At 40.0% G+C, this 22,963-nt stretch overlaps 5 protein-coding genes across 8 annotated transcripts in view; 1 reads left to right on the top strand and 4 right to left on the bottom strand.

Annotated features, from left to right (window-relative positions):
- Nucleotides 1-615: 615 nt before the first annotated feature.
- On the bottom strand, nucleotides 616-4,497 carry LOC103148444 (beta-2-glycoprotein 1-like). Its single transcript, XM_007567226.2, has 8 exons — nucleotides 4,371-4,497; nucleotides 4,111-4,290; nucleotides 3,795-3,891; nucleotides 3,631-3,707; nucleotides 2,506-2,691; nucleotides 1,650-1,829; nucleotides 994-1,191; nucleotides 616-839 (listed from the first exon to the last, which is right to left on the bottom strand). Exons 1-8 carry the CDS (start codon nucleotides 4,432-4,434, stop codon nucleotides 730-732), a joined length of 1,092 nt encoding a protein of 363 aa, XP_007567288.1. The 5' UTR covers nucleotides 4,435-4,497; the 3' UTR covers nucleotides 616-729.
- A 278-nt stretch (nucleotides 4,498-4,775) lies between these two features.
- On the bottom strand, nucleotides 4,776-6,303 carry LOC103148453 (nucleolar protein 11-like). The gene is made up of 4 exons (XM_007567235.2): nucleotides 6,044-6,303; nucleotides 5,534-5,647; nucleotides 5,331-5,387; nucleotides 4,776-5,015 (listed from the first exon to the last, which is right to left on the bottom strand). The coding sequence occupies exons 1-4, from the start codon at nucleotides 6,188-6,190 to the stop codon at nucleotides 4,776-4,778; spliced, it is 558 nt and encodes a 185-aa protein (XP_007567297.1). The 5' UTR covers nucleotides 6,191-6,303.
- Nucleotides 6,304-6,979: 676 nt separating this feature from the next.
- LOC103148443 (beta-2-glycoprotein 1-like) overlaps nucleotides 6,980-22,963 on the bottom strand; it is a 21,713-nt gene continuing 5,729 nt past the window's right edge. Inside the window, exons 3-10 of the mRNA XM_007567225.2 lie at nucleotides 11,287-11,396; nucleotides 10,780-10,956; nucleotides 9,941-10,037; nucleotides 9,731-9,807; nucleotides 8,668-8,856; nucleotides 8,346-8,525; nucleotides 7,852-8,049; nucleotides 6,980-7,503 (exon numbers count right to left, since the gene is read on the bottom strand). Coding sequence (XP_007567287.1) covers nucleotides 7,439-7,503; nucleotides 7,852-8,049; nucleotides 8,346-8,525; nucleotides 8,668-8,856; nucleotides 9,731-9,807; nucleotides 9,941-10,037; nucleotides 10,780-10,956; nucleotides 11,287-11,350 — 1,047 coding nt within the window. The 5' untranslated portion in view covers nucleotides 11,351-11,396 and the 3' untranslated portion in view covers nucleotides 6,980-7,438. The remainder of the gene's footprint in view (nucleotides 7,504-7,851; nucleotides 8,050-8,345; nucleotides 8,526-8,667; nucleotides 8,857-9,730; nucleotides 9,808-9,940; nucleotides 10,038-10,779; nucleotides 10,957-11,286; nucleotides 11,397-22,963) is intronic.
- LOC103148442 (beta-2-glycoprotein 1-like) lies at nucleotides 12,669-16,554 on the bottom strand. Its single transcript, XM_007567224.2, has 8 exons — nucleotides 16,427-16,554; nucleotides 16,167-16,346; nucleotides 15,851-15,947; nucleotides 15,687-15,763; nucleotides 14,562-14,747; nucleotides 13,703-13,882; nucleotides 13,047-13,244; nucleotides 12,669-12,892 (listed from the first exon to the last, which is right to left on the bottom strand). The coding sequence occupies exons 1-8, from the start codon at nucleotides 16,488-16,490 to the stop codon at nucleotides 12,783-12,785; spliced, it is 1,092 nt and encodes a 363-aa protein (XP_007567286.1). The 5' UTR covers nucleotides 16,491-16,554; the 3' UTR covers nucleotides 12,669-12,782.
- Nucleotides 19,998-22,963, top strand: part of prkcaa (protein kinase C, alpha, a) — a 132,473-nt gene continuing 129,507 nt past the window's right edge. For 3 of the 4 annotated variants that reach the window (XM_016679225.1, XM_016679224.1, XM_016679223.1), the window contains exon 1: nucleotides 19,998-20,387. In XM_016679225.1, coding sequence (XP_016534711.1) covers nucleotides 20,221-20,387 — 167 coding nt within the window. In that variant the 5' untranslated portion in view covers nucleotides 19,998-20,220. The remainder of the gene's footprint in view (nucleotides 20,388-22,963) is intronic. The other variant, XM_007567221.2, reaches the window with a different exon arrangement.

Raw genomic sequence — 22,963 nt, 5'->3', positions numbered from 1 at the left:
CTTTAAATACACGTACTGATGAGGGAATTGGTGACATTTTGCTACGTTAGTGCCATATTTTGAAATAATTAAATATATAATCATTCAAAAACATCAGTAGATAAAATGAATAAAATTAACATATTGTCTCTGTGTTACCCTGTGATAGACTGGCAACCTGTCCAGGGTGTACCCTGCCTCTCACCCAGAACATTAGCTGGAGAGGCACCAGCAACCCTCCCAACCCCACTGAGGGACAAGGGTGTAAAGAAAATGGATGAATGGGAACTTTTGTGAATTTTTCGGCCAAACGTATCAGTGCATATCACCTGGTGGACGGGTGCAGGAACTGCGCAAGAGCATCTGCAATGGCTAGCGGGCGGTGTCACCAGAGCTCCTGCGGTTGCCAGGAGGCCGGAGCATCGCTGAGCTGCCAGGGCCGTTTGAGGCTGCTTGGAGCTTTAATTTTGGTATGAATTTGTTTCGTTGCACAGTAATGGAAAATTGGAAATGAACTGGATTATTTGGAAATAAGCCTGTGTGTGTGCATTGAACTGAAATGTACTTTAAAACCATTTTGCATTAGATGTTCACAGCTTCCATTTCTTTCAACATTTTATTAACACATTTTCTTGGTTTGTTTTAATGATCTTGCATTTATTTATTGCCAGTCTAAATGAACAGAAAACCAAAGCAGGAACATCAAGAAGGCGGCCCATGTCTTCCCCAGTTCATGGCGCCGTAAGTTGCTCACGCAGGGTTTGGGGGGCTTGTTGGGTTTGCGGTGGGTGGTGCCACGCACATTCTGATTTCTGACGGAAGGTTTTTAGACCTTAGGTTGTACTCGATTTTGCCCGGTTCTATGGGTCAAAGAGAAGAAAAGCAAGACAAACACAGAAGCATTCTGCTGTTATCTAGGGGACGAAACATCACATTCCAAGAAGCTGGAATGGTTCCATTGTCAGTCAACTGGACCAGTTTTAAGTAGAGCTTGTCCAGCTGGCATTGACTCACGTTCGTAGCAGTCCGGGATGGGGAGGTTTCCGTCGTTACAGGTGCTGGCCACGGGGTAGCCACACTTTTCAGCTTTGTTCTTACAATAGAAGGCAACATGCTCGCCATGGAGCACTCTGTTTGGGGTCAGGTCTTCAATCCAGATCTTTCTGCCATTGTAGAAGATGCGCCCTCTTTTGATGCCAACTTCGCAGGGAGCTAGGTTAAAAACAAACAAACAAACAAACAAACAAAAAAACAAACAAAAAAAGTAAATATTTTCACCTGACAGAGAAAACTCTAATTTTTATGAGATATATATATATATATATATATAGCGACGACAGGCGCTTAAATTCCGTAACAATTCCAAAATCTCTCTCTCTTTCTTACTGTTTATTCAATGTCACATGCTGTTTTTATTTTGTTTTTAATTATGTAAAGCACCTTGAAATGCCTTGATGCTGAAATGTGCTATACAAATAAAATTTGATTGATTGATTGATGATATAAAACAACAACAACAACAACAAAAAAAACAGCATTGTTTTGCAGGTGAACGTTTTTTCAATGGCCAAAAAAATCCGAGACATTCTAGCATAGGAATCTCTTTAGAGCAGAGGTAGATAAATATAGAGTAGAGGCCTGAAGTGAGATCTAATTTTCTCATGACTCACCCCTGCAGACTGGCTTTGATGACCAGTTTCCAGTGTTTTGGCACTGGATCTCAGCCTCACCCTCCAGGGTATAATGCTCAAGGCAGGAATACTTAACCTTCTCCTTGTAACTGTGTTGCCTCATCACGGCGAATGTGATGACGCCATTTGCTATGCGTGGCGGGATGGAGCAGCTCACATCTGTAACGACAACAACAACGATGATTTCATTAGAGGGGCAGTATTATGTATTTTCCAGGCCTATTGTGACATTTTATAGCACAATCAAGTGCTATTTTAAGTCAAGTTTAAAGAAATTTGAATTTATAATTTAATGCCTTGAAAATGGGCCTCTGTCTCTTTAAGAACTCCTGCTCTTTGTGAAGCTCTGCCTTCAGGAAGTCATCACAACATCACTCCTTTATGAACCCTTAAACGACACGTTTCTCGAGCTTTTCACTGAGAAGTAGCTGGTATAACGAGCTCAGCAGATGCGCAGCTCCACCAGGTGTTTGCTAATTGCTGGTGGCTAGTCTGAAGGAGCTCAGTGAAGCGGAAAATTGGAAACTGCAGCTCGGAGAAGGAGCTTCATCCTCAAAGGCGGGGCTAGGTCCACCCAGGCGTTTTGCACATCTGAATGGTTGCCATGGGTGATTACAATATTTCTCAAACATGTATGAAAAAATCAAAGCAACACCCCAGGTATGTTTTGGATGAGGGAATAACATTAGGACATCAAAAAAAGTTGATTTTACATAATAGTGCCGCCTATAAACAACACAATTCTGACATGTAAGTAAAGATGAAGAAAAAAATAAATCTTGCATGTAATACCATACATTCAGACGATATTCACACATCACAAGTCTGGATTTACCTCGGCAAACCGGAGGTTCGGTTGCGGAGCCATCGGCCATGCAGGAGCCTCTCTCGTAACTCGGTGCTTTGGGTGGGTTGCACTCGTACGTCCAGCCTTGTCCATAAATTGTAGACGTTCCCGTGACAGCCTTGTCATGGACAATCCTTCCCTCTCTGGGTGGCTTGGGCAGAGGACAGTTCACGCCTGTGGGATCACAATCAGAACTTGATATGGCGATGTCCATGTCATGAATGGAAAACATAAAAATAAGTTGGAAATATTTGAAATCTGTTTGGCCTTTTGTTGCTGTGGTGTTCCTCAGGGCTCGGTCGTTGGGGCTGCTCTTTTCTTTATTGATCAATTTTGAAATATACTCATACTGGCATCAACTTTCAAGCCGGGGATTCTCAAATGTACAGACTCTTTGCAATGAGTTCAAGAAAACCAGTAGATAAACAGTGGCCGCCTATCACAAGAAACCAAATAGTTGTAGTCCATGTCTTCGAAAACATCTGTGAGTGTGTTTGCTTTAGAATCACTGACTCCAGCAGAACTTTCACACCTTTGTAAATATCCAACAAACTGTTAAATGAGGACTTCTTCACACTCTTCATACTGCAGTGGTTGTCACTTTTGTTTGTGCAACTTAACTCTACCACACTTTTTCCTGGCACTCAACTTTCCACTATTATGCTTGGATATAATTTTTTTTAATGTGAAAAAGTATTAGTTGATTAATTTGTCATTAGTCAAGTTTATTTGTGTAACACATTCCAGCCAGAGGGCAGCTCAAAGTGCTTTACACCATAAAAACAATTATGAAACGAGCAATAAATGCTACATTTTGTTAAACGTCGACGTCAAAATCGTCATCAAAAATGTTGCTCAGTTTTCCACTTACTTGGAATCAGGTCACCTCTAAACAGGTAGGGGTTTTTAGCCTTGATCTAAAGGAACTCAGTTTTTCAGCAGCCATGCAGTTTTCTGGAAGTTGGTTCCAGATTTGTGGTGGATTAAAAACCGAACCCTGCTTCTCCGTTACACTCCGTATCGTTTTATAGAAACGTGTTAAACCGCTTTGTTCTATCTGGGCCTTTTTAAATGTGCAAACAAAGTGGGCAGGGTCTGGATAACTTATTTTACCTTTGCAGAGAGGAGGCGGATGACTCCAGGTGCCATCGTGTAAGCACCTGCTTTCATTAGCTCCTACCATGACGTACCTGAACAATGACAAATACGTATTCCTGCAATAATCTGCAAATCATAATTCTCCCAGAGAATTTATATATAAATGTTGATGTTCTTACCCATCATCACATGAGAAGTTGAGCACACTCTTAAAAGGAGCCTCTGTCCTGCCTTTTGCAAATGGCTGCAAAGGCCTGGGTATCTGGCACATCCTGGCTGTAGAAAAGAAGATCAGCACATCTATTAGACCTTAGCAATGAGTTGTCTTGAAAGACCATCATCAAGTTTTTTTAATTTCATCATGATTGTTTTTTGTTGATTATTACACAAAACCGCATTTGGCCTTCACCAATTCGCTTCCCGCTCGCCGTTTTTAAACTCTGCAAGATGGCAGCCGCAGGATTTAAAAAAACAGAAGCTGCGGCCTCGACTCACGGGAACACGCCAGGTTGGCCGGCGTCCATTCCCCTGTCGCCGTGCAGGTTATCCTGGGAGGCGTCGCCGTTGAAGGCGAGTAGCCCTGCTCGCACGAGAGGGTCACGTCTTCTCCAATCTCAAACACACGCTTCATGGAGGAAACATCAACGCCATCAGAGACACGAGGCCGGCCGCAAACTGGTGGGAGAAAAAGGGAAGAAGGTGACGTCAAGCAGAAGAAGTTTAACTTAAGTCAAGGCACAAATTTGCAAATGTACCTTTTGCAGGAGCTACAGTTGTAAATACAGCCGCAAGGCTGAGAAGCAGCAAAGCGGGAGCCATCTTCTTTGGAGGTGAAATCCGCTCTGCGTTTCAACCTGCAGCCACTGGATGAGAGCCTTTTAGATTCTGACTCCAGAGATGGCCTCCTCCAATCAGATGCAACCTCAGACTGCTATTGATTAAGCCCAAAGTTCACATGCGGCGTGCACACAGAATTATTTGACTAAATGTTGATAGATAATCTCGATCTGGTGGAAGAGCAAACAGCAGACAGACAAAATTATGTGAAATCTCATCAAGTGCAAAAGAAAAATAACTCCACTGCAGAAATGGCAAACAAAAAAGGAGNAAATAATAATAATAGTAATAATAATAAAACACAGGACAGACTGAAATATTTGTTAACCAGCTTTCTCTCGTGAATAAAAAGTGTTTTTTAAAGCAATCTCTTCTTTTTGTGTATGATGTGTGAAAACAACAGGAGTTCTGGACCTGATGGCTTCGTCCTGAACCAGGACTTCCTCTACAGGCTGCTGGGGAGCAGAAAGCAGGGAGTCCAGAAGTCTCACAGCTCCTTTCTGAAACAAGACGGCAGGCTCGGCTCCGTGTGCACAGTGCACCGACCGGACATCTGCCGACACCTGAGGGACGTTGGAAAAGAAAAGAGGCAGAGGTTAGGATGCGTTTAGATTTGTCCACAGTAAATATACATAAATACTTTCTGACACGGTAACAAAACCGTATGAAAAATCAAAGCAATGTCCAATTTTAGTATAAGTATTGTGCAATGGCGTACATTAATTTGGCAGTAAATGTGAACTTCCCGGGTGTAAACGAAATGACACACTGGTCAAACTGAGTGTTTCCAAAGTAGAACACACTGAAAACAAAAACTCCCCTTATAATTCGTATGATTTTGACCTCGAAAAGAGTGAAGAACTGAAAGTCACGCTTACTGTTGCTTTGAATGCCTTGTCTAAAATGATGTCGTCTTCTTTCCAGATTCTTATCACCTGAAAACAAAAAAAACAAAAACAAAAAAAAAAGAAAAAAAAATAATTCTGATTGGCTTAGGTTGTGTGACGCATCACTTAAGCAACAACAATTGGCAGATAACAAAAATAGTGAACTGTGTGTCCATTTTCCTGGACCGGGTTACCTTGTTGTCTGAGACTGCCACATACTCATTGGTCTGCTTGTTGAAGACCGCTGCGCAGGTCAGAAGTTGACCCTGTTTCACTGTCCAGCTGCCCAATGGCTTCTGGTCTGACACCTGCAGCAACATGTGTGACCAGTACAGAAAGAAAACACCCATAATCACACACGTTGACTTTACCAAATGCAGCATAATCTGAAAGATTATATTCAACTTTAAAACACAACTACAGCTGTATTATTCACTAGAGAAACGAGCTTTCATGTTGAGAGTAGCTAACATTAGCCAACTTCTATCTCCTTGTCATTAGTGTGACTTTCTAAGAACTTGATGTTGAGAGGGGATTAGCTTGTTTTCACGTTAACATCCCCGTGTAAAAGCATTAGCGATCGACCCAGACTGGAGTTAAGAAAATTGAACGGTTCTGGTTCTGTTATTGAGATCACCACAGGATGCTAACACGAGTCGGTACCGATCAGCTGGCCCCCAGCTCCTGCAAAGTCTAAACTTTACCTTGTACAGAGTCACAGATCTGCTGGAGTCAGTGACGATCACATGGTCGCTGTCCCGCTCTTCTTCGATGCCCTTAATTTCAGAGCTTCGCCGATTTACAGCTGGAACAAGTCCGCACAACGTGTATCCCTCACACAGCGCTGCCATGCTGGACCACAAGAAAGTGGAGCTCGCGGAATCTCGCGAGAGTACACGAAGGGGCAAGGAGCAAACTGGTAACTGCTGCGTTCCAGTTGCCTGGGAAGGGAGAACTCAGATGGATGATAATAAAGATAAAAATATTTATTATTACCTATGGAAACCCGAGGTAACAGCGTTCTAGTTAAGACGTCGGAATTTCAACATGTTAGCGCCCGTAAACGTTGTTTGTAATAGATTTTTACAATCATAATTTTAAGCTTTGGTTTCCATAAGCAAACACCACTTTTAATTTTTCAGTTTAACGTTGATTCCAGACGCACTTTTACATACGTGCCTTGTGAAAGAAACGTGTTACCACCACCTTACTTACACCCTCCCTGATACGAGGAGCGCCCACATTGAATCGCGAAATCCGCCTTACAAGCCGTAACTGGAGGTAATTGGAGATGTTCCCATGTCCCCAGTGGGAAATTATCCGACTCCCGACCGCTTTCCACTGATCTTTCCGACTAGGAAAGTCGGAATTTCCCAGCTCCGAGTACAACTAGAACGCAGCATTTAAACCACAAGAGGGAGATGGGGAGCTGCTTTATCTTTGGGAAAAGCTGAGCGCAACTTTAAACAGTGTCACCAATGAAAGTATAGTTCATCTTGATTGACATAACATAAGCAAGTCATGATGTTATAAGAAAATGAGAGTCTGCTAAATATGCATAAACGAGTAAGTGTAGTGGAGGTTGACCTAGCGGATTTAATTCAGATAAATGTATCAAAGCAAATGAGACGAGATGTATATTGAATGATAAAACATTCCAGTTTTTTAATTAATCTTTTTTTTCTGTGCCACCATAAAAAAAAAAAAAAAAAAAAAACACTGTCGCCATCCCTTGCCCCCCACAGTGGTAAATTTTGTCTCACACTGTGTGTGAGATTGCAGATCATACTTTTATTAAGTAATAAAGTATTTATTGGATATTTTCATGCCCTCGAACCATACCACATTTCAGCTCTGACAGTTACAACAGAAATCTCAAATGCTTGTGGCCAGAATGTCACCTTGGTGAATCACCAGACAACTGAAATGAAATGAACGAAATGAAGTTTTGAAGTTATTTGAAGTTATGACATATAATAATAATAATAATATAATAATAATAACAAACAATAAAATCTCAAACAGATTTAAATCATCTCCTTTACTTTGAAAGGTAGTGGACATTTATGACGGCCTCAGGATAGAAAATATCTGCCACTTCAGCACTGGTCGATCTCTGACGGAAGTGAATTTGGCTTCAAGGTGTACTCCACCCCACTGGGTTCTGAAACAGCACACATAACAAACACACAGAGTAAGTTTGCCAATATCATGTAATAACACTAAAAATAGACAGACAGGTAGATATTGATTTAGGTTTTCACTTTAATATTAGGTACTGCAGAGTGCTATAAATTCAGACTGATTCTTCATATGTCTGCAGAAATAAAATTCTGCGTTTTAAAGACTAATACTAACAGTAGAGTTCTATTTAATGTCTGCTAAACCTCTGACTGTGCTACTGAGAAAACATTTCGGAGCCAAGTGTTCTTCAGTTTGAGTCAAAACATTATGACTCGACAATAGCTTTTGTTCAATTCATTTTTTTTTTCTTGAATAAAATGGCTTGTACCTTCAAAGCATTTGGGGATGTTTAGCGTTCCATCGATGCACTGGGTCGGCACGGCATAACCACATTTCCTGGCTTCATTCATGCAGTAGACAGAGACGATCTCAAGGTGTAAGACACGGTTCGGCTGGAAGTTTTCAATCCAGATTTTCTTCCCGTTGTGCAAAATTCTTGCTCTTTGTAAGTTAACAGAACAGGGAGCTGAAGGGGAGGAGGGGGAGTGCAGCATTTTTAAAAAACATTTGGTAAAAGTAAAGATTGATCATCTTCGTGTTATTAATTGATGAGCACAGAATATTTATGTTATGTTTAAAAAAAAAGTGCTAAGCCAAGTTTTAAGATAAAATCAAATTGGAAATATGGCTAAAGTTTATGATTGCAGAAAAGATGTAAACTCAAACGAAACCCGATTAGACTCTGAAAAAGAAAACAGCTATTTTTAATTCTGCACGTTTGGATTTTAATGTTTTATATTTTGTGATTCCCTACAGAATTACCTTTGCAAGACGGCTTTTCGGACCACTTTCCATTCTCCTGACAGACCACCTCCACATTTCCTTCCAGCACGTACGGACTCTCGCAGCCGTACTTGACTCTTTCCCTGTAGAAAAACTCCCTCTTCTCGTTGTTTGACATGTAGCCTCTTTCAATGCTCTCTGGCGGAGGGCAGGTCACCACTGTGAGGAAACACATTCGTTTACTCTTACTTTTTCCTTTTATTTGCCAGGAAAATGGAAATAAACTTTCATAAACTTTTGAATGTAGTTGGGTTGTACTGAAATCAACCAAGCTGAGCCATATTTTTCTGCCTTCTCCTACCTTGACACTCTGGTGTCTTGGTCCAGGTACCGCTGGCGGTGCACTCTGCAACCGGGTTGCCGAAAAGTGCGTATGGGGGATTGCAGATATACGTCGCCTTGAGGCCGTAATTGACCGTGTTTCCTCTGATCACCTTGTCGTAAATGACCATTCCATACAGTGGGACTGGAGCGAGACCACAGGGAATAGCTACCAAGACAAAAACAACAACAACAAAAAACCCCATCAGTTTCAATTTTTTTCCATCTTTTGAATAAAACATTTAAAATAATTTTAATATGGATATACAGTTGAAATCTATGTAAAAAAAAAAAAAAAGGTGAATCACACTTCAGGGTTGTGGGTGCATTAGTGGCTCTTTAGGCTCTAAACCTGTCCTTGTAGCAAATTTGTTGGGTAATTTGCAAAGATAATGACGGCCATTTTGAAAAATATCACAGGAGGGCTTTTTTTGTTGTGAGATACTTATTCACCTTGCTCTCAGCTGTGTTCGTTTGCTGTCGCTGAAGGTATTTATTGGGACCGAGTCTGTGCAATATCACAATAACTGTTTTTATAAATAAGATAAAAGCAATTAAATTCCTTAGACATGCTGTACCTTGTCTCTTCTTTTAACTACAGTCCTAACGGTTACATTGATGTCTGTTGTGTGAGAGTGATAGGGGAGCGATAGTGCATTTGTTTGGTTGTAAATGGAGAACATTTACAAATTTGGTTCATATAATTCCGAAATTTTACTCCGTTCTGGAGAAATGTCTGTTTGAGACACACTGATTATTACACAAAGCTAACCTCTTGTGTGTGTGTGTTTTTTTTTAGATGAACCTTTTCAGTATTCAGTTAAAATTCTTTGCGGATTTGTTCAAAATCTTCAGACATGTCCCAAATTCTACTGATTTAATGCTAAAAAATGAGCATATGTTGCTTTCCCACCCCATTAATTTAAAAACACCTCAAAAAAAGACCTATAGTAAAATACTGTAGTTTATTTTCTGTATTCAAATCCTCACCACACCCCATAAATGCATTAGATGAAGTGAAATGACTTTAAATAATTACATACGTATGCACTCTGGTGCAGGTGAACTCCATGTCCCGTTGGCTTGGCACACTGCTGAACTCTCTCCAGTCATCATATATCTGTTCAACATGATATTTAATCAACAGCGTAAAGGTATTTTTTTTAAACCCAGCTTTTCTATGTACAGTTTATAATATACAATATAGATTATTTGCACACACACAACATAAAACGTGTTTTCTTTTTGTTTACCCTTCATGGCAGGTGTAGTTGATTGCACTCTGGTACACTGTGTCCTCGTAAAACAGTTCACCATTAGTGATTAGTTCAGGATGTGGACATTGTTTTGCTGCGGGAGAAAATATGAAAGGAAGTTTGTTCTACTTAGCTGTCATTTATTATTGATGCAAACAGTTAAATGTGAGTTTAGTCACTTAAGGCATGAAATTGTGCAATTCATAATAAAGTTACAACTATTGCCTTACAATCGTGTTTGTATGCTGAACCCATTCTAATATTTCAACTTTCCCACGTTTTGTCACATTACAAGCACCAGACTGCTATGATTTTATTGGGATTTTATGTGAGCTAAAATAGCACAAATATTTAAGTGGCTTAGATCAAAGCATGCTGATTTCTTAGAGTGGCCTAGTCAAAGTCCAGACCTAAATCTTATTGATAATCTGCAGCAAGACTTGATGAAATGATGACCACCTAGATTAATCACTGAATCTGTCTTAACCTGAGTTACTCTTGTAGTAAATACAATAAAATAAAGTGTAAAATTGTTAGACAAATCTTGGTCCAAAACACTAAAGTTCTGGGTTTTGACACAACAACATGAGAAAAGGGAGTTTGAAAATGTTTCTTCAAAGTACTCTAAGTAAATATTTCATTTTTTTCCTTGACATTTTCAAACTTGCAGTTCTTAATTTGCATATGTCCAAGTGAAAACTCTTGAGTATACTAAAACTATTGAATATTTTATCTGTTTACGTCAAAATCTCTGTGAATTTTATTTCACTGGTAATTGCAAGAATTATTGCTAGACATTTCTGCCATAATTAATAGAAAGAAAATAAGACACGCACGTATGCACTTCAGCTTGGTGCTTGTCCACACGCCGTTGATGGTGCAAACAATCTTGCGTGGGCCCGACAAAGGAGTATATCCCTCTTTACAAGCCAGGGCTAACTCCTCCCCGGGACTGGAGAACCTCTGGATCCCAGACATCTCAATGTTCCCGCTCAGTTGGGGTCGGGAACAAACTGGAATTAATCAATAATTTCAATGAAAGTTGCAAATATACCATATATAAGAGCTTTACAGATGTCCAAAACTCTCTACATATAAGCAACATTAAATGTTACGCCACACTTTTCCTCCCCCCCTCAAATTACTATTGACAGAACAAAACAAGAGTTCGACTATGAAATGTTTTCACTGACTTTAACTCAGAGCAGTGTTGAGAAATATAGTCATCGATCAACACAAGCGATGAATTGTTTCTCCACAAGTCCATAGCAAAAGTTGAAATCCTTAAAACAAACTCAGGTAACTTTTCATTCTAGGACGTGTGAAATGAAAAGCAGTCATACCATTATGTTGGGATGTCACTGTCGTCACAAGCAGACCAGAGCACAGCAGAAACAAACGCTCCATCTTCTGTAGAGACGGACGGACAGTCTCCTTCTCTCCTGCAGTCTGCCTTCGGCTTCGGACTCTTTGCCCCACTTTCAGCTGTTTGTGTTTCTCTCAGGGTAAACAGACAAGAGCAGCGTGAAGCAACTCCTTCAATAAGAGTTTGGAATCCTTTCAAATGTTTCCGGGAAGTCACAAAAAACAAACAAATAATAATAAAAAAATACCCAGATGTTGAAATTCCAACACAAAAAAAATCAAGTTTTTTTCCCCCCTTCTGTCTTTGTGGGGTTTCTTTTTTCCCTCCTTGTAACTTTTCCATGTCAGACTGATGTAAAATTGTGAATTGAATTTAAAGTCAAAAGCTCTGACCACCGTTTCATATATATATATATATATATATTTGTATTTGTGTGTGTGTTTATATGGTCGCGCCACCTAGTGGTGAAGCTAAGAACTAAATACAGTTTGAACATTTTAGTCTTCATTTTCAAAATTTTTCCATGATTCACTTGTTTTAATCTCATATACATTCATCTCCTGTGAACGCTTTTAAATATCTATACATTGGAACGGTAATTTTGCTTGTTTAGTCAAACATTTATTTTATTGTTCTTGTGCCAGCAAACATAGTACGTCGTGAAAAAAAGAGTGAGAAAAAAATGTGTAAGAAATAGATGAGGTCTTTTATCAAACATTAATTGCTTTTTGTAGTTCTTTGTTGCTTTAAATACACGTACTGATGAGGGAATTGGTGACATTTTGCTACGTTAGTGCCATATTTTGAAATAATTAAATATATAATCATTCAAAAACATCAGTAGATAAAATGAATAAAATTAACATATTGTCTCTGTGTTACCCTGTGATAGACTGGCAACCTGTCCAGGGTGTACCCTGCCTCTCACCCAGAACATTAGCTGGAGAGGCACCAGCAACCCTCCCAACCCCACTGAGGGACAAGGGTGTAAAGAAAATGGATGAATGGGAACTTTTGTGAATTTTTCGGCCAAACGTATCAGTGCATATCACCTGGTGGACGGGTGCAGGAACTGCGCAAGAGCATCTGCAATGGCTAGCGGGCGGTGTCACCAGAGCTCCTGCGGTTGCCAGGAGGCCGGAGCATCGCTGAGCTGCCAGGGCCGTTTGAGGCTGCTTGGAGCTTTAATTTTGGTATGAATTTGTTTCGTTGCACAGTAATGGAAAATTGGAAATGAACTGGATTATTTGGAAATAAGCCTGTGTGTGTGCATTGAACTGAAATGTACTTTAAAACCATTTTGCATTAGATGTTCACAGCTTCCATTTCTTTCAACATTTTATTAACACATTTTCTTGGTTTGTTTTAATGATCTTGCATTTATTTATTGCCAGTCTAAATGAACAGAAAACCAAAGCAGGAACATCAAGAAGGCGGCCCATGTCTTCCCCAGTTCATGGCGCCGTAAGTTGCTCACGCAGGGTTTGGGGGGCTTGTTGGGTTTGCGGTGGGTGGTGCCACGCACATTCTGATTTCTGACGGAAGGTTTTTAGACCTTAGGTTGTACTCGATTTTGCCCGGTTCTATGGGTCAAAGAGAAGAAAAGCAAGACAAACACAGAAGCATTCTGCTGTTATCTAGGGGACGAAACATCACATTCCAAGAAGCTGGAATGGTTCCATTGTCAGTCAACTGGACCAGTTTTAAGTAGAGCTTGTCCAGCTGGCATTGACTCACGTTCGTAGCAGTCCGGGATGGGGAGGTTTCCGTCGTTACAGGTGCTGGCCACGGGGTAGCCACACTTTTCAGCTTTGTTCTTACAATAGAAGGCAACATGCTCGCCATGGAGCACTCTGTTTGGGGTCAGGTCTTCAATCCAGATCTTTCTGCCATTGTAGAAGATGCGCCCTCTTTTGATGCCAACTTCGCAGGGAGCTAGGTTAAAAACAAACAAACAAACAAACAAACAAAAAAACAAACAAAAAAAGTAAATATTTTCACCTGACAGAGAAAACTCTAATTTTTATGAGATATATATATATATATATATATAGCGACGACAGGCGCTTAAATTCCGTAACAATTCCAAAATCTCTCTCTCTTTCTTACTGTTTATTCAATGTCACATGCTGTTTTTATTTTGTTTTTAATTATGTAAAGCACCTTGAAATGCCTTGATGCTGAAATGTGCTATACAAATAAAATTTGATTGATTGATTGATGATATAAAACAACAACAACAACAACAAAAAAAACAGCATTGTTTTGCAGGTGAACGTTTTTTCAATGGCCAAAAAAATCCGAGACATTCTAGCATAGGAATCTCTTTAGAGCAGAGGTAGATAAATATAGAGTAGAGGCCTGAAGTGAGATCTAATTTTCTCATGACTCACCCCTGCAGACTGGCTTTGATGACCAGTTTCCAGTGTTTTGGCACTGGATCTCAGCCTCACCCTCCAGGGTATAATGCTCAAGGCAGGAATACTTAACCTTCTCCTTGTAACTGTGTTGCCTCATCACGGCGAATGTGATGACGCCATTTGCTATGCGTGGCGGGATGGAGCAGCTCACATCTGTAACGACAACAACAACGATGATTTCATTAGAGGGGCAGTATTATGTATTTTCCAGGCCTATTGTGACATTTTATAGCACAATCAAGTGCTATTTTAAGTCAAGTTTAAAGAAATTTGAATTTATAATTTAATGCCTTGAAAATGGGCCTCTGTCTCTTTAAGAACTCCTGCTCTTTGTGAAGCTCTGCCTTCAGGAAGTCATCACAACATCACTCCTTTATGAACCCTTAAACGACACGTTTCTCGAGCTTTTCACTGAGAAGTAGCTGGTATAACGAGCTCAGCAGATGCGCAGCTCCACCAGGTGTTTGCTAATTGCTGGTGGCTAGTCTGAAGGAGCTCAGTGAAGCGGAAAATTGGAAACTGCAGCTCGGAGAAGGAGCTTCATCCTCAAAGGCGGGGCTAGGTCCACCCAGGCGTTTTGCACATCTGAATGGTCGCCATGGGTGATTACAATATTTCTCAAACATGTATGAAAAAATCAAAGCAACACCCCAGGTATGTTTTGGATGAGGGAATAACATTAGGACATCAAAAAAAGTTGATTTTACATAATACCGCCACCTTTAAACAACACAACTCTGACATGTAAGTAAAGAAGATGAAGAAGAAAATAAATCTTGCATGTAATACCATACATTCAGACGATATTCACACATCACAAGTCTGGATTTACCTCGGCAAACTGGAGGTTCGGTTGCGGAGCCATCGGCCATGCAGGAGCCTCTCTCGTAACTCGGTGCTTTGGGTGGGTTGCACTCGTACGTCCAGCCTTGTCCATAAATTGTAGACGTTCCCGTGACAGCCTTGTCATGGACAATCCTTCCCTCTCTGGGTGGCTTGGGCAGAGGACAGTTCACGCCTGTGGGATCACAATCAGAACTTGATATGGCGATGTCCATGTCATGAATGGAAAACATAAAAATAAGTTGGAAATATTTGAAATCTGTTTGGCCTTTTGTTGCTGTGGTGTTCCTCAGGGCTCGGTCGTTGGGGCTGCTCTTTTCTTTATTGATCAATTTTGAAATATACTCATACGGGCATCAACTTTCAAGCAGGGGATTCTCAAATGTACAGACTCTTTGCAATGAGTTCAAGAAAACCAGTAGATAAACAGTGGCCGCCTATCACAAGAAACCAAATAGTTGTAGTCCATGTCTTCGAAAACATCTGTGAGTGTGTTTGCTTTAGAATCACTGACTCCAGCAGAACTTTCACACCTTTGTAAATATCCAACAAACTGTTAAATGAGGACTTCTTCACACTCTTCATACTGCAGTGGTTGTCACTTTTGTTTGTGCAACTTAACTCTACCACACTTTTCCCTGGCACTCAACTTTCCACTATTATGCTTGGATATAATTTTTTTTAATGTGAAAAAGTATTAGTTGATTAATTTGTCATTAGTCAAGTTTATTTGTGTAACACATTCCAGCCAGAGGGCAGCTCAAAGTGCTTTACACCATAAAAACAATTATGAAACGAGCAATAAATGCTACATTTTGTTAAACGTCAACGTCAAAATCGTCATCAAAAATGTTGCTCAGTTTTCCACTTACTTGGAATCAGGTCACCTCTAAACAGGTAGGGGTTTTTAGCCTTGATCTAAAGGAACTCAGTTTTTCAGCAGTCATGCAGTTTTCTGGAAGTTGGTTCCAGATTTGTGGTGGATTAAAAACCGAACCCTGCTTCTCCGTTACACTCCGTATCGTTTTATAGAAACGTGTTAAACCGCTTTGTTCTATCTGGGCCTTTTTAAATGTGCAAACAAAGGGGGCAGGGTCTGGATAACTTATTTTACCTTTGCAGAGAGGAGGCGGATGACTCCAGGTGCCATCGTGTAAGCACCTGCTTTCATTAGCTCCTACCATGACGTACCTGAACAATGACAAATACGTATTCCTGCAATAATCTGCAAATCATAATTCTCCCAGAGAATTTATATATAAATATTGATGTTCTTACCCATCATCACATGAGAAGTTGAGCACACTCTTAAAAGGAGCCTCTGTCCTGCCTTTTGCAAATGGCTGCAAAGGCCTGGGTATCTGGCACATCCTGGCTGTAGAAAAGAAGATCAGCACATCTATTAGACCTTAGCAATGAGTTGTCTTGAAAGACCATCATCAAGTTTTTTTAATTTCATCATGATTGTTTTTTGTTGATTATTACACAAAACCGCATTTGGCCTTCACCAATTCGCTTCCCGCTCGCCGTTTTTAAACTCTGCAAGATGGCAGCCGCAGGATTTAAAAAAACAGAAGCTGCGGCCTCGACTCACGGGAACACGCCAGGTTGGCCGGCGTCCATTCCCCTGTCGCCGTGCAGGTTATCCTGGGAGGCGTCGCCGTTGAAGGCAAGTAGCCCTGCTCGCACGAGAGGGTCACGTCTTCTCCAATCTCAAACACACGCTTCATGGAGGAAACATCAACGCCATCAGAGACACGAGGCCGGCCGCAAACTGGTGGGAGAAAAAGGGAAGAAGCTGACATCAAGCAGAAGAAGTTTAACTTAAGTCAAGGCACAAATTTGCAAATGTACCTTTTGCAGGAGCTACAGTTGTAAATACAGCCGCAAGGCTGAGAAGCAGCAAAGCGGGAGCCATCTTCTTTGGAGGTGAAATCCGCTCTGCGTTTCAACCTGCAGCCACTGGATGAGAGCCTTTTAGATTCTGACTCCAGAGATGGCCTCCTCCAATCAGATGCAACCTCAGACTGCTATTGATTAAGCCCAAAGTTCACATGCGGCGTGCACACAGAATTATTTGACTAAATGTTGATAGATAATCTCGATCTGGTGGAAGAGCAAACAGCAGACAGACAGAATTATGTGAAATCTCATCAAGTGCAAAAGAAAAATAACTCCACTGCAGAAATGGCAAACAAAAAAGGAGGTTTTTTTTCTTTTGCTGTGAAAACTACGAGTTAAACTGAAAAGTCATCCAACGTGTATGTTTCATGAGCTGTTTATTGGTTATAGCCTGCGTAGTCTCAGATCTGCAACGTGGAATCTTTTTTTTTATTTGACTCCTTTCCCTACAAGTTTTTAAAGGTCGTTGGATTGTCCCCGTCTTGCTCTGTGTGTCATTTCTAAATATTTGTCTTCAGTGAAACAAGGGAGAGGACTCTCCATGTCAGTGAACTTTGTGGGAATCCGAGTCAGTAACTGAAAGGAAACACAAACTGAGTTTATTGGGGCAGCATGTTGGAAAAAAAAAATCTATAAAGCTTAGAAAAAAAAGCTGTGCAAAATTGATTTGAATTAAAGTTAAAACTTAGTTAACAGTATGGTACAAAGATCAAAGATCCTTTTTCTGCTGTTATGAAACTCACTCCACGGGTTTTGTATAAAATATTGATCGACTTATCAATCTGTTAGAAAATGCACTTCTTGTCTTGCTTCTGCTTTTGTTCATTTGGGAAATGCACATTTCACCTTGTTAGCAAAAACGAGAAAGAGAGAGAGAGAGAAAAAAAACATCCAAATGTATTTATATTTATTTCAAAATCCCAAATTATTTAGAGCAGTATTAATAAACTTGTGTTATGTATACCAAGATGCAAATAAATACAGATTTTTTTTTCTGTTACTCAATTAACCAGTGGAGCAAAAGAAAAGAAAATTGGGAATGGACGATAATAGGGGCGCTTTGCTAGAGGGGGCGCCAAATCGATAGTGTAAAAATTCTTTCTACTCAGCATTTTCTGTACTTAACTATTTGTGTAATCGAAGTGATCTATAACAGAAGCACCTTCATTTAACATATTTGCATCATCTTTTGAGAGATTTTCTCATCTAATTTTCGATCAGAAACATTAGTTGAACTTTTTTTTAATGTTTGTTCTTTGCAAAGGTTCAGGTTTAAGGGAAGCAAACATTCGGGGTCTTTATAATCGAGGCCCGAACCATGAACTCCACTTATGTGAAGTACGTCGGATCTGTTTACTTTGCTACAAAGTCAAAGCTCACGGCTCCGTTCCTTTCATTTTGGCATCAGCTCATATCTTAAATTAGCCTTCGGTATTCAAAGCCGTGCTGTAACTTGACTGGCATATAGTTGCGGTAATGTGATTGCATCATGCTCGTTTTATGTTTCCATAAAACAGAAAAAGCAGGGAGAAATATTTCAAACACTTTTTCACACGGTAATAAAAAACAGAAAAAAATAAAAATAAAAAGAAGAGGTGGGTTCTATTTCCTGTTATGGTGGGGAAAAGCAAAAGGAGTTCTTACCCACAGGACAGATGTAACAAACCTGCGTAATAACTTTGATACTTTCTTATTGATGTCATGCGTATCAGAAAGAGGATGCAACGCCATGTTTTCCCACACGGTGCCGCCTCCAGCCTCTGTTCGTCCAGCGGGACCCAAGGCCTCTTCCCTCCCACAGCGGATCCTGTTGCGTGACATCAGCCGGAGCGAGAAAGGAGGAAGAGGAGCGTGGAAGAGTCAAGTTACGCAAAAGTACACAAGTCCACGGCCGGAAATTGGTTTTTCAAAATAAATCGAAAAGAAAAAAACCCAAAGCAAAACAGACATTTGTGAAAATTGAGAGAGGGCGAGAAAATAGCTGAAGTTGTTCAGTTCATATGTAAATGGTGGGATTTTCAGAAGGTTTATTTAGATTAGATTTCAAAGGTTGCTTTGTTGTGCTTTCATGTTTTGTACTTCAGAGGATGTTTTTAAATCAAAGCAGGGAGATTAAAAACTGCAGAGATGAAGGCTAACACAGAGACATCAAAGGTGTTTAAATATGGATTCATTGAAACACATCATGCTGCATTAGATTTTAACGTCTCATTAAACAATACATTTTCACAGGATCAAATTTAACAGCTGAACACAAAGAAAACATTTCGCAAGTCTTCAAGATAAACACAGGTGATTTATGGTTGTATTTTAATGGTGGTGACAACATGAAAGTGTTTGCAATAGAGAAATAAGATTCGGTGAGTTCTTACCACATTCAGTTCACCTGAAATGGAGGTTGAGTTGAACAACTCTGAGAAAAGGCAACAAGCAACAACCGGTTGGTCTGTTGCTCAATAAACAGCAAAGTTGTTTCCTAAATACTGCAAGTGTTCCTAAAGCCCAAACATGACTATATTTTTTCCACCATGTACCCTGGCCCAGAAATTTGAAAAGATTTCTCCAATACCCTGTCTGTCAGAGCAAATGTTTTATATCTTTTTTTTATTTTTGGCAATTTCAAAGATAAGCATTTTGAAGATCTAAGTTCCTTCCTTAATGACATTCATTTGGTTAAATTACAAGAATTTACTGAAGTTACTTCCACACTTCCAGCAAAGATTTTAACCATAGAGTCTTAGCAAACAGGGAAGAAGTTGCCTCGATATGCTGTTTGAAGCAGCCAATCAGACCTCAAGGTCTCAAAACAGCCCTAATCCCACCCACATACAGCATAAATGAATAAATTACTTGCTTCAGCATAGAAACGCAAAAATATTTTATTAACATATGAAATAAGTTTTTAAAAAACGAAATCAATACATTTAAGCTAGGCACAAATAACTAATAAAATATTTCCCAATTTATTTCCAGTTTTATAAATAAAAAATATGACGCATTTAAATAATTATTTCACAAGTTGTGTATCTATTGTTATTTGACACTCTTTACGCTCCATACTGATCTGGCCACCGAATATTTATTGAGGACATTCCTTACCTGACCGGTTGGTGGCGGTAATGATTACGTAAACGTATTTTTTCGCCAACCGCTAACGAAACTGAAGAAGAACATCCTGAAGGCGTCACTCAGTGGCGCAAAAAATGTGTATAGCACTATATGCCATGCATAGTTGCGCCACATTATGGTAAAAAGAATCTTTCTATTAACATTTTCTGTATTTAGCAGTTGTTTGTGTAAATTATGTCATCTATGTCAGACTCAGGCCTATGATGTTGCCCCCTGGGGGCAGGAAATGTAAAGGGTTACATTTATCCGATATTAATTATAGGAACCTGTTGAAACTGCCAATAATACTAGGGAAACCAATTTCTTCCTTCTAACTTAAAAAAAAGTACTTTTGATTTGAAAGGAGTCAGAGGAAGCAGGGATTCTCACTGCTGCCACCTTGACGGAGCCGACCTGTCAGTGTCAGTGGAGCAGCGACAGGCAGGGAAATCCCTCAGACCCAGTAGGTCCAGTGTCTCCAGTCAGGACCGCCGCTTCGCTTTCTGGCTCGGCACTGACAAGCGCAGACCGTTCACTTCGGACTGAGGAACGAGCCCGAACACATCAGGAAGCTGTTGCATTGATTTGTGTTTTATATATATTTATATATATATAGAGAGAGAGAGAGGAGGAACGCGATGGCAGATGCAAGTTTTAACGAGTCGTTCACCGCGGACGTAGCGAACAGGTTTGCTCGAAAAGGTGCTCTGAGGCAAAAGAACGTCCACGAAGTGAAGGACCACAAATTCATCGCCAGGTTCTTCAAGCAGCCGACTTTCTGCAGCCACTGCACCGACTTCATCTGGTAAGCGCTCTGCTCCGTCTCCCACCTCCACCCCGCCTGTTGCACATATATCGAATAACTTCAGTCGAGTCCTTCTCTTTGCTCGGTGTGATGTAACTTCTGGGGGGTCGCGACACCTTTCCAACCCCTCATTCCCCGCACGCCTTAAAAACACTTTGCAACGCGCTAGGGGATTGCTTGTGATTTATTTATTTATTTTTATTTTTTGCCCTACTATCGAATGGGAGGAGTTGTTGCTGCTGGCTCGTTGAAAACAATAGTAATAGTAAACGGGAGGGAAAATATTCACTGAAATGTAGTTAGAATTTATGCCGGATTAGGTCCCGTGTCTCTCTCTCTTTTTACAGGAATCATGCAACAAAAATGACTTCACGAAAGTCTCCTTTGCATTAGACTCCACTCCCCTCCTTATCTTCATTCTTGAACAAACAACCGCAACGCAGCTCCTGTGATTTTGGCCTCGGTCAAGCATTTAGGATGACTAACTTGCAGCCATTCCACGCGTGCATTGCACACAGTGTAACCACTGAAGCCGCTGATATTGAATGGCATTTTTTTTTCTTTTGAACTTGTAGAATCAGGTCCATGTGAAAAGCTCCATGTGCTCATGTTGCATACTGTGGAAAAGGGCAGGACGTTTAAAAATTCCTGCCGTTTTAGTGGAACACTTGAACTACAAAATCACTTTGGGTTCTCAGTTGAGCACTTTTAAAAAAAATGTGTATGTTGCTGAAGGCACGCCTACGTTTAAAGTACTATGTTCTTTAGTGTGTGTGTGTGTGTGTGTAATCTCATGCCTTTAATGCATTGTGTTGTTGGCAAGCATACATGTGCCACTCCTTTTGAGTTCAGCATGCAGGCGATATGATTCAAAATGTGAAATCAAACAACTATATTTTGAAAGGGAAAGCTCCCATCGCGTTGCGCACACACACAAACACACACACACACACACACACACACACACACTGTGCTTGAACACACAAACGGAGGGAAGAAGCGGGCCAGGAAGCCTGTGCAGACATGCACCTACATGTCTTTATGTGATTGTAGGACAACTAATTACAAGCTATATGCATTTAGTTATTGTTTTAACAGTGTAATTATTAAATATGATCATAAAAAATAAAAATAAAAAAATCCCAGAAAGCTTTGGGATTTGGTGGTTATGCCGTAACGTTTTGAGAAGCGATGTCTCTCTGGACAGACTTGACTTTTTCTTCTGCTGTATTGTTGATTATTATTAACTCAAGGAGCGAGTCAGCTAATGCTTTTAATACAACATAATGGTGCATCGAAGTAAATCAGGATAGTAAAGATGTCGCTTTATTTCTGTAATTTAGTTCAGAAAAGTCACATTTTTAGACGTTGATAAACACAGCGGTGATTTTCAGTGTTTTATTTCTCTTAGTTTTCACAATTATACCTCACAGCTAACAAGAACCCAAATTTGTAACTTAACAGAACATCGTAATTTTGCATGAAATAATAATAAAAAAGTTTTTATTTTTAATGCAGAAGTGTTATGTGATGAGCCGCCTCATAATATGGAAGGTTGCTGATGTGGCATTTGTCCAGCTGACAGTCTCTATGTCCCTGCCTGCTAGAGCTGCAAAGAGTCATTGTTAACGAAGATGGCTGTTTAGAGTGCTTTCATGCATTTTAATGGAAAGTTGAGTGGAAGAAAAAAGCCTGGTTAAAAAAAAAAAGTTAGATTCAGAGAAAAGAATGTGAAGCAAAGATCACTCCAGAGCTTAGGGGAGATTCATGAAATCAATATATATAGAAATTTCAGCCATGAATCACTGCATTAGTGCAGCATGGAGCGAATCAGCCTGTGGCTCTGCTAATTAATTAGCATTGTTGAGTCTTTGTCTCTGAACGTCCTATTCACACAGCCCAAATATTTTTTTTATACGTTTTAGGTCAGGCCAGTTTGCTGATCAGTCAAAGACAGTGATGCAATAATCATTAAACCAGGTAGACATATTTTTATCAGTGTGGGCATGTTCCAAATACTGTTGGGGGGGGGGGAATGATTTTGGGTCACTGTGCACCAGTCCAGTTCTTTATTGTTGCTGCTCAGTCCTCTGAATGGCATGCTTTTTTTCTTCCACTTAACTTTCCTTATGTATACGTATGTGTGCAGTGTGAACATCCATCATCTTTAGCAACAACCTTTTTTAAACTTACCCTCTGTGTAAATGGAATCAGCGACTCTTTGCCAGACAACGATCAAATCAGCAGTTTTCCACACGTTGGTCATGAAATAAAACTTTTGCTTAAAAAAGATAAAGTTTGTTAATTTGAATCCCCGTTAGCTTTTGCTGCGACAATTGCTGCTCTTCCTGTGGTTCACATAGTAATAATAATAATAAACATTTATTTCCATAAAACAAGTACACACACTTAGTATAACATTAGCAACCTAGCATATTGATTCATACATGTACAATTATAACATCAAAGTAGTTAACATATAAAATGGCCTTGTGTAATATTTTAATTCTATGAGAAGCTGAATTAGTTATAAGCCACAATCATCGAAATGAACAGAAATAGTTGGAATATATATA

Source organism: Poecilia formosa, unplaced genomic scaffold, assembly GCF_000485575.1.
Source record: "Poecilia formosa unplaced genomic scaffold, Poecilia_formosa-5.1.2 Scaffold205, whole genome shotgun sequence".
In the NCBI taxonomy this organism is placed as follows: Eukaryota; Metazoa; Chordata; class Actinopteri; order Cyprinodontiformes; family Poeciliidae; genus Poecilia; species Poecilia formosa.
Note: the sequence above shows the minus strand (reverse complement) of the source record. Positions and strands in the feature narration are given on the sequence as shown.